Source organism: Triticum aestivum, chromosome 6A, assembly GCF_018294505.1.
Source record: "Triticum aestivum cultivar Chinese Spring chromosome 6A, IWGSC CS RefSeq v2.1, whole genome shotgun sequence".
Taxonomy (NCBI): domain Eukaryota; kingdom Viridiplantae; phylum Streptophyta; class Magnoliopsida; order Poales; family Poaceae; genus Triticum; species Triticum aestivum.
Window position 1 is genome coordinate 9,932,985 of NC_057809.1, and position 10,722 is coordinate 9,943,706.

Here is a 10,722-nt window from a genome sequence, read left to right on the forward strand (position 1 = left end):
TCTTTGTGCAAAAGAACTATCGCCTGGCCTCCTAGAAGAAATGGAATAGTTGGCGCCGGAGTTGATCTGCAAGTTAGAGAAGATCTTTCCGCCAAGCTTCTTTAATCCAATGCAACACTTGATTTTGCATCTCCTGACCGAGGCACGATTGGGGGGCGTGCAAAATCGTTGGTGTTACTCAACTGAGAGGATGCAAAAGATGCTTCGAGCAAAATGTAAAAATAAACGTAGAATAGAAGCATCGATGGCGGAGGCATTCATCACTGAGGAGGCGGCAAACTTCGTGACCGCACACTACGAAGCCAAAAATCGTCATTTGCATAATCCGAAGCCTCGGTACAATGCTAACGAACCACAAAAGGGTCAATCCAACCTCAGCTTATTCAAAGGGAATCTCGCACCAGCCGGTGGTTGAAGAATGGCGGACCATTTCGATGTATCTCTTCAACAACCTAACAGAAGTGCGGTCGTACATCGAGTAAGATCTCGGTACATTGTTTCACAACTTTTAATTCCTTTGAACTTCTCTTATTCCTGGATATTTGATGTAGTCGATACGTCTCCATATTCTCGTATGGAGCGGTGATCCAAAAGGATTCCGTCGAAGAGTATGAGCTTCTGGCAAAACAAGGAGCCGAATTTCCCGGTTTCATCTCTTGGTTCAAAAAATGGTAATTTCCATTCACTACAAGAATCCTGTTAATCCATGACGGATACCTTCTGTCATAGACGTATACAAAACTATCATAGAAGGGCATCGATGATGGATTTGAAATCCGTCATGTATATCGCGTCATAATTGACGATTGCACACTTCATGACGGATTTTGACCGTCATGAATTACAGTTAACCGAAGTGCTCATAACGACGTGAACTTGTATGCCACGTCATCCGCTGATATGGATATTACGTGGTAGCCCATTAACTTAGTGGCCCAATTAGAATTGCAGCCCACTAAATTTCAGCTATGTCTAAGAATCAATGGCCCAATTAGAATTTCAGCCCACTAAATTTCAACTCCGTCTAGTACTCAGTGGCCCAATTAAAATTTCAGCCCACTATATTTCAGCTCCGTTTAGGACACACAGCCCATGTGTAGTAATCAACCAAATTGAAATTTCAGTCTATTAAATTTCAAGGTCAGTCCAAGGCCCACTAATTTCAAGCCGAGAGATTAGCTCATCTCACAATAAAAAAATTAGCCAATATCTTTTTTTCGAAAATATGTGCTACAGTATGTCATTAAATAAATGATAAACACACTACGAAACAACACTTTATACAAATGGAAAAAAGACAACAACACTTTATATAAATGGAAGAAAGACAAGAACAATTTACAGATAACCCTGTACAATACTGTAGCATATCCCATATATTCAATCTACAACATGTCCTTAGATATTCCCCGGCGGAACAGCGGCGACACCATATCCACCACCATATTACCTCTTTTTCTGCGAGTACACCACCATATCGCCTCTACCCATGCTCCTGAGTAGTCGATCTCCAGCGACGAGAACAACATGGTATAGTCGTTGCCTGCGCGTGGACAACCAAATACTGTCTCAAAAATTCAGAAATAAAACAGTGAACACAAGATGGTGGGGCAAGGCACTGACAGACCGCAAGGTCGAGGGAGAAGTCGGGAGTGAGGACGCCGTCTGCGACGGACACGGACACACGACATTGAAGGGACTGCAGCGTCCCGGCACAGCAGAGCCGCCTCCGCCAGGCGCCTGTGCTAACTCGATGCGGCTTCCTCGGTGATTCAGCGCATCCGACAAAGATGGGGCGGCCTGAACCGTGGCTGAGTTGCGGCTGACTCCACCTGCACATGACGTGAGGTGAGATTAAAGAAAGAAACGTGGTTAGGAGCATGCGTGAGGGAGAGTTGCCGCTCATGTACCCATTTCATTGGAGGCACAGAGCACGCACATATCGAGCACGCACGGAGAACAACGCTTACCAGCGACAGTTTCCTCTGGCCCGGCTCGACGAGCCATGGCGCTAGCGTCATATCCTGCCGTCCGCCGCCGCTCGGGCAGTGGATTCGTCGCTTCCCTTCGCGTTTTGTGTCAACGCCTACGACGACGCAGCTCCCTGGGGACGAGTCGGTGCCGCCCCCCGACATCCAAGCGCACACCACCGCACGGTGTGGGTCGGCCTGGATGTCGCGCCCTCGGTGCTTGCCCAGGTGTGGACTCGGAGCCGGGAGAAGGAGCTAGGCGGGGACGGAAGGCGGCGACTGGAGAAGGAGATGGGAGAAAGGAAGGCACTGGAAGCCGGCGGCTGCGGGGTGGGGGAGAAAAAAGAAATGGATCGGGAATTAGAGATTGTGTGCCAACCATTGGATCTCAGAAAATCGAACGGTGGAAACGCTTGATCCATGTGCCGGTAGGCTCAGCCAATCAAAACGCACGGTTTGCCTCACGCAGGATCGCACCCCTCGGCTGACCACCATATGGGCTTTTGCTGATTCCAGCCCCGCCTGAGTGAGGCCGCCCAGATTTAAAACTATTTCTATTTTTCAAATAACTAATAAAGCCACTTTTGTCAAATAACCTTTTCTCAAAACAAAAACCTTTGTCAAGTAACTTACAAAAAATTATCTTATAAGTATATCCCAATAAAAAAATACATGCGATATAAAAAAATTATTACAAAAAAATAAACCAAGAACCCCAAGTTTGTGCTCGATTTTTTCCCATGTCGATATTTGGAGTTTCTTTTCATTCCTTTGATAGGGTCTAATACAAACATAGAGTGAGGAAGAAAAAAAGTGAATTTTAACCCCTTTTTCATATTTTATAGTGATTGTAAATAGGATGTATCTATCAAATGCCTATAAATGTAGTAAATTACTTTGAAATAGCAAACAAAACCTGAAAAATGTCAAAATTTGACATATTATATGTGATGGTGTATGTTAGGTGTCCAAAAAGATTCAAGGATAAATGATTAAACAAGTATCATTTCTCCTTCAAACCTAACGCATTCTCTCTGGAGATCATGATTCCTCCTTGCAGATTGTTCGACTGCAAAGCAGTATGCATGATTTTTTGTGTGAAAATATTTTTGATTATTTTACCAAAGAATTTAGATGTCATATCATGATACCATGGGAGATTCCATATTTTTCACACTTTGTTTGCATTTTTTTCCTAAATTTAAACTACTTTTCTTGCTATCAAGTTCCATGTTGCTGCTCGAGTCCTGGCCCCATCTTGTTTGGAACTAATTTTATTTCCTTACATATGGCATAATCCTACAGTAAATACCACCAATAAGATCTTTCAACCCATTTCTGAGAACTATTTCATGTGTTCTCAACTTAAATTTCAATTGTATCCATTAAATTTTTAGATATGCACTTAATGACTTAAATATATTCAAAAGGCTTTTAAAGTGCCAAAAATTGGCATGTTGCATTTAGTGTTGTATGCCGAGCATAGAAAAAGTTTCAAGGCCAATTAATGAAGCAGGTTTCAAGGTTCACACTTATTTTTTTGTTAAAAAATTCTTAATCAAATAATAAATGTAAGGAAATATATATTTGGCATGAAGTGTAAGGAAAGTGTTTGTGCATTTGAAAATATGTTCAGAATGCTTTTGAAAAATACATTTCTAGTATTATTTATTAGTACACAATATTTTTTATACAGATTGTCAATTGTTTCATAATTGTATGTTTAGAAAAATACAATGATTATACACAATAGGTGTGTCTGTGTGCGCGCGCGCGCGCATGTGTGTGTGTGTGTGTGTGTGTGTGTGTGTGTGTGTGTGTGTGTGTGTGTGTGTGTGTGTGTGTGATCTTCAATGAATGTACGTATTATTTTTAAAAGTTCATGTTTACTTCTTAATTTTTAAAAGTGCGTTGAACATTATTTTTTAAAATACGTACACTTAATGAGTTAAATAAAGCAGACGAGCCCAAAAAATACCAAATGTTGACATGGAACACGTGATGATGTATGTTGAGCGTGGAACAAATTCAAGGTCAAACGACCAATCAACCAACACTTCGCCTTCAAACCAGACCCGTTCCTTCCCAGAATCACAATTCTTTCTCGAAGATGTTTCGGTTTCAAAACAATGTACATCACAACTTTTGCGGGTAAAATCATTCTTGCATTTCAAGAAACATCTTGACATTTTATACTAGTTAAGCTATTTTAATGCATTTCAAGATTTTATTAAATGCAAATACAATCAAGATTTAAAATACACAATAATTGTGTATTAATAATCATTCCTATTTTTCCTTAAAATTATTTACAACAGTGAAAGCTAAAAAGAAAAAAAATCCGCGACTTAAAAAATAGTATTGCGTGCTTCTGGTCCCTAATGAAGGTACAATTTTTTTTCCTTATATTTGTTTATTTAAATCCATATAAATTTTATAAAATGTTCATGCTTACCTCTTCAAGGTACAACATGATGAAAATAGAAAACGAAACAAACTTATTTTTGTATGAAAAGTGAAATTTGGAAATAAACACAAAGTTCGTAAAATAAAATAGAAAAAAAACGCATTAGCAAAATAGATTGAGAATTAAATAAAAGGTAGCTACATCACTGGGCCGTCCTAATTGCTGTTTAAGGCGAGCTATGTTGTCTAAAAAAATGGTTATCTCCTTTACGTCTCATGTTCGCGGGCTCGTCTATTTCTCGCATTAAGTGACACAGGAGCGGCCCCTCGCTGATGGGAACGCTAGTTCGGCCGTTCCACGTGCGCGGGAAATACCACGCTATTTTCTGTTTCGTTTTTTCATACTTTTTTTCCTTTTTTCTTTACTTTTGTTTATACGCTAGAATAATATATATATATATATATATATATAACAAAAAATACTATTCAAAAAACATTTGAAAATGTTGAATAACTATTTGAAAATTTGTTGAACAATTATTTGAAAATTGTTGAACAAGCATTTGGAAAAAAAAGTTTATCACGTGTATAAATATGTTGAAGAAGTTTTTGAAAAAAATGTTGCTAATGTATATAAAAAGGATGAACAAGCAGTGGAGAGTCTAGCAGGGGGCTTCGACAGGCTCGAGCCCCCCCCCCCCCCCCCCCCCTCCAAAAATTGGGAAAGAAAATTTACTAGCATTCGTATCAAATTTTTGACCTTATTTGGACTAAAGAATTAAGAGTTTTTGACTTTTTCTACGCACAATTAACTTTGAGCCCTCCCTTCATTTTCTTCCAAGATTCGCCACTGTGAACAAGTATTTGACAAAATGTTTATCATATATATAAAAAAATTTGAAAATTTTTGAACAACTATTTAAAAAATGTTAGATGTGTATACAAAAAATATAGAATGATAACCAAAAGAACAAAGAAAATAAACAAAATGAAAAATAAATGAAAAAACGAAGAAACAAAGTGCATACAAAGAATAAAGAAATGAAGGAGAAAAAAAGGAAACAAAACGAAAGCAAGAAAAAAAAACTCAAAACCGGTTTGAAATCGCCTCAACTATTGCGCACACCTGCAATTTATCACTAACATGACTTGGGTGGAGTGATAGCAGCACGAGCAATTGCCCGTGCAGAGAAGTGATTTAACACTGGTTCGATACCTATTCGCCCACCTTTTGCACCTTATTTCTCTCTCTCATAGGCTGGCGTGAAGCACCCACGCTGACCTGGCACCTGCCCTGGCTCTGGAATGTAGCGTGTGTAATTATCTCGGTCCAACCACTGCTCTCATGTGCTATTTTTTTTATTACAATGTACTACATGTTATAAATTTTGTACTGTACGAACAGTACGAGTACAACTTATTACATATAGAACATCCGTGTAATTATGTTGGTCTAGGCCCTGCTCCCATGCGCTATTATTTTATCTTATACAATTTTTTATTATATGAATACTACTACATTTTGCTAAAAAAATATTACTACATATAGAAGTCAAAACGTCCAAATTGTATTAAATTTGGGTGTTTAACCTATTGGCAAATATTTTGCAGAGAGCGCGAGTTTCCTGGGATTGATTCTCGTGACATAATATATATTCTATTTTGTTAGGTTTCTACACACACACTATTGACTACATCTGACTAACATGTGGGCCGAACAAGGAGCACGCATGACACATCAACACCATCCATCTGTGGAGGTCTGAATGGCGTGTAAGGAAAGAAAGTCCAGGCCAAGCCGATCGATCTGTGACGGCTTCCGTGACGGTCCTTCTTTCTTTGTCATAATGGGGTTACCGATTTGGGGGCCATCCTCATGTTGCAAATCCATGACGGTTTCTATGATGGGCAAAGAGGAATTGTCATCATCGGTGACGGTTTCCTAGAACGTCATCAGAAATCTGTCATGGATTGACAAGTTTTTTGTAGTGATTAGACCCTTTCTTTTCTTTGGCTAATTTGCGACTAATGCAACAATCCTTTCGTATTAAACTTGTAGGCTAATTCAGAGATTATGGATGCCGAATTGAGACAAGTAGCTAATGGTTTTGAATATAAGGTCCGTTCATTTGACAAATACGACATCAACGGGTATCGCTTTCGTACCTATGGCAAAGAGCTATCTATGGTCGACCGAAAGTCTACAAATTGTTGTGTCTCTACTATCGGCGAAGGAGGTATCGAGTATTATGGAAGAGTTGAAGCAATTTATGAACTTGAATTCTATGGTGAAAACCCACCAAACGTCGTAGTCTTCAGATGTTATTGGTTCCAGCCGAGGGAGACTAGAAGGACTCATGAACATATAGGGCTAGTCGAAATCAAACAAAGCACCCATTTGGATGTTCCCGATGTCTATATTACGGCTCAATAGGCAACCCAAGTTTTCTATCTACCGTGGGCTTGTCAAAGTGATCCAAATCTCAGTGGTTGGGACATCGTTTATGAAGTGCCGCCACGTGTTAGACCACCTCCCCCCAATGAAAAGGATTATGAACCTCACATTAACCAAGACACATATGACGAAGGAGAATTCTTCCAAGAAACACGTCTTTCCAAAAAACGTTTCAAGAACCGCTCTACTCCACCCCAGAACATTGAAGTAGACACGATAGTGAATCCGACTTCACCCCTGAGTCGGAACAAGAAGAGCCGGAAGAAGAAGTTACTGCTGCAGATGACCTGTCAATGCTTGAACAATTACGTAAAGGTGGCCTTCCACATGATGCATTTATTAATGATGATGATGAGCACGTCATTATCGATAATGATGATGATGATGCTTTTATTAATGATGATGAAGAACACGTCATTACCGATAGTGATTATTAGGTATTCAAGTTTTTACGTTGTACTTGATTTATATAGTTATTTGTATGATTGTATGATTTATATAGTTGGTATTTATAATTTCTTACTTTGTATGATTGTTTCTTATACATAGTGCCATGGTCTTGATGTCCGTCCTGGTCGGCCCTCGCCCGCTTTATGATTCGGATGTGGTAAATTCTCTTTCATAACTATTTGATGCATTTCGCATCTATGACAATTATGGCCATCAAGTTGACATAGAGATAGTTCAATCTAGGAGGTATGTGAACCGGAATTTGGAACGGACCCTCTTGTCAAGAAGTTAAATTTAGTTGAAAAAGAAAATGAGTATTTGAAAGAAAAAATTAAAAGAACTGAAGAAGAGAAGATGACATTGGAGTTGTATGTTGCCGATGTCATCGATGATCACAAGATAAAGATGAATGCAATCCGCTTGAAGATGGATGCAATGCGTCTGAAGCTTATGAAGATTAGAAAATATGCCATTGATAATGAGGCTTGGTATCATTATGTCGTTGGATCAATTGTTACCTTAGTTGCGATCTTCATCACATTTGTTGTGATTAGGGTAAGTTTTCTCTAGTGTTTTGCTTTACAAATGGATACTTAGCTTATTTTCCTCCTAAATGACATAATTACCTAAGTTAGATAAAAAAAATGAGCTATACTTAGCTTATTCAGTTCATTTATGACATACTTAGCATACTTAGGTAAAAAATGGCATGATAATCTTTGTTAGCTCCAAAATGATATAGACTTAGCTTATTTTCCTCGAAAATGACATAATAACCTTACTAAGCTCCAAAATGACATATTTACCTACCTTAGCTCTAAAATGACCTACACTTAGCATTTTTACCTAGCTTAGCAATAAAATGATATTCTTACCTACCTTAGTTAGAAGAAGAAGAAGAAGATAAAGAAGAGGAGAGGACAAAAAGAAAGAGAAGAAAAAAAATCTTCTTCTTCTTCTTCTTCTTCTTCTTCTTCTTCTTCTTCTTCTTCTTCTTCTTCTTCTTCTTCTAACTTTCATCTTTCCCAATTTGCAGATTTGCTTTACATGAGGAAGCTTGGATTCATGGAGTGTACTATTCTTGTGGTGCTTCCTTGTTGTTTATGAAAACTTGTTTGGATATGTATGTCTATATGGATATGTTGTTGGAAACTTGTTTCTGGTTATGTATATATGGATATGTTGGACTTTGTTGAACTATGTTGTTGGATTGGATGAAATATGTTGTTGGACATGCTGTTGGATATGTATGCATGTATATCTGTGTTTGAAACCATGTCTAATTAATGGGATTTAAATAAAAATAGGGGATATATAGCCTCTTTGCCGTCCGCTAGCAGACGGCAAAGAGCTTTGCCGTCCGCTAGCAAACGGCAAAGAGGACACGTGGTAGTCACCTGTGCAAAGTAGGAACACTGGCTGCCTATTTGGTCATTTTGTCGTTTGCTGGCGGACGCATATCTGGACACGTGGCAGCTTCCCAGTGCTGCCTAGCTGGGTTCTTTGTCGTCTGCCAGCGGACGGCAAAGATCTTTGACACTTTGCCAGCAAAGAGCGTCGTTAACCCCCTAACGGCTCTCACGCCACCGCACTGTCGTCAGCTGTCTTTGCCGTCTGCTGGCCTCGGATGGCGGACGGCGTAATCCTTTGTCGTCCGTGTCTAAGGAGCGAACGGCAAAGAAGGCCTTTGCTGGTAGGCATTCATCCGGACAGTTTGTCGTCCGTGATCTATGCCTTTGCCGTCCGCCAAGAAGCTGATTCCAGTAGTGATTGGTTCGGCCATGCGGGACATGGCCGATGGCAGCGGTGATGTCCATCCCGGATATTGGGTGGCGGCCCTGGAAGGTGGTGGCAGGTGAAGCTCAGACCTCTCGCGATGGCATGGCGTGGTGTCGTCCCTGTCCATAGCGGATCTGCGTCGGTGATCTGGTGGCTTTGGTTCCGGATTGATTCAGATTAGAGACGGTCACGAGCGTGCGGGACCCTCTCGGCAGCTCTCGCGATTTGGCGTGGTGGGGTGGCAGGTCTCCTCCCAGGCTCCAGAGGTAGCACAAACAGGTGGTGGCTGATGTGGATGGTCGTCGGATCTATTTTTCTCTCTCTCCATCGCTCCCTCTCTCTCTCTATGTATCTATCTATCTATGTCTCTCCATCTATATATCTATCTCGCTCTCTATCTATCTTTCTATCCCTCTATCTATCTATCTATCTATCTATCTCCCCCCTCTCTATATATATACCTATCTATCTATCTATCTATCTATCTATCTATCTATCTATCTATTCATCTCCCTATCTCACTATCTATTGATCCATCTTTATCTCTCTATCTATCTATCTCTATCTAACTCTCTCTATCTACCTATCTATCTCTCTCTATCTATGTATCTATATCTCTCTGTCTCTATCTATCTATTTATCTCTATCTATCTATCTATCTATCTATCTACCTATGTATCTATCTCTATCTCTCTATCTGTCTCTCTCTCTCTATCTATCTCTATCTCTCCCTCCCTCTCTCTCTCTATATATATATATATTCATCTCTCTATCTCACTATCTATCGATCCATCTTTATCTATCTATCTATCTACCTATCTATCTATCTAACTCTCTCTATCTACCTATCTATCTCTCTCTCTATCTTTTTTTTAGAAAAGAAGGAGGACCCCCGGCCTCTGCATCTGGGCGATGCATGCAGCCACTTTATTAATTATTCTCACAAGACCTTACAAAGTCATACAACAATAAGACTAAAGCCACCGTCTAAGCAACAACTGTCGCTACACCTATCCAATTGATGAAGGGGCACTGATAGCCTGGGCCTAATACCAAACAGACATCGCAGCCAGACCTAACATCTAAGACCTGAGGTCCCAACCAAGACGCCTGCCGGGTATGGGCACCCACCAGTCCGACATGCTCCTCAACCAGGACGCGTGCTGGGTATGAGGCCGCCACAACCACTTGCCACTAATCCATTCTCAGATATGTACTGCTGCATCAACCTTGCCCGGACTAGCTACCACCGACGCCACCACGACGCCAGACAGTGTTGACCTCCTGCGCGTGTCCATCATCACACATCTGACGCCAAGCCTCCGCTAATCCATGCCGCCAAGAGCCGCCGCCATGAATATGTAGAAAGAAACACCGCTGCACCGAAGAAGCCATCCGCTGGTCCCTCGAGCCTGAGTGCATCTTCAAGAATGCCGCCCCCAAGAGGGTAACGACACATGAATGCCGCCGTCATCCGATAAATTGATCTAGGGTTTCCCCCGGATGTATTAGGTGGATTTGGGATTTGTACCTCGAGGATGCCTTCATGAAGGAAACGATGATAAAGGCATTGTCATCACGGCCGGCTCCGGCCAACGACCGAAAACCAGGTTTTCACCCAGATCCGCCCCAAGGAATCCACCCGACAACCTGTGCACCGTC

At 40.8% G+C, this 10,722-nt stretch overlaps 1 protein-coding gene across 1 annotated transcript; it reads right to left on the bottom strand.

Annotated features, from left to right (window-relative positions):
- Positions 1 to 1,144: 1,144 nt before the first annotated feature.
- On the bottom strand, positions 1,145 to 2,268 carry LOC123129950 (uncharacterized). The gene is made up of 3 exons (XM_044549907.1): positions 1,971 to 2,268; positions 1,628 to 1,832; positions 1,145 to 1,543 (listed from the first exon to the last, which is right to left on the bottom strand). The coding sequence occupies exons 1-3, from the start codon at positions 2,005 to 2,007 to the stop codon at positions 1,447 to 1,449; spliced, it is 339 nt and encodes a 112-aa protein (XP_044405842.1). The 5' UTR covers positions 2,008 to 2,268; the 3' UTR covers positions 1,145 to 1,446.
- Positions 2,269 to 10,722: the final 8,454 nt, after the last annotated feature.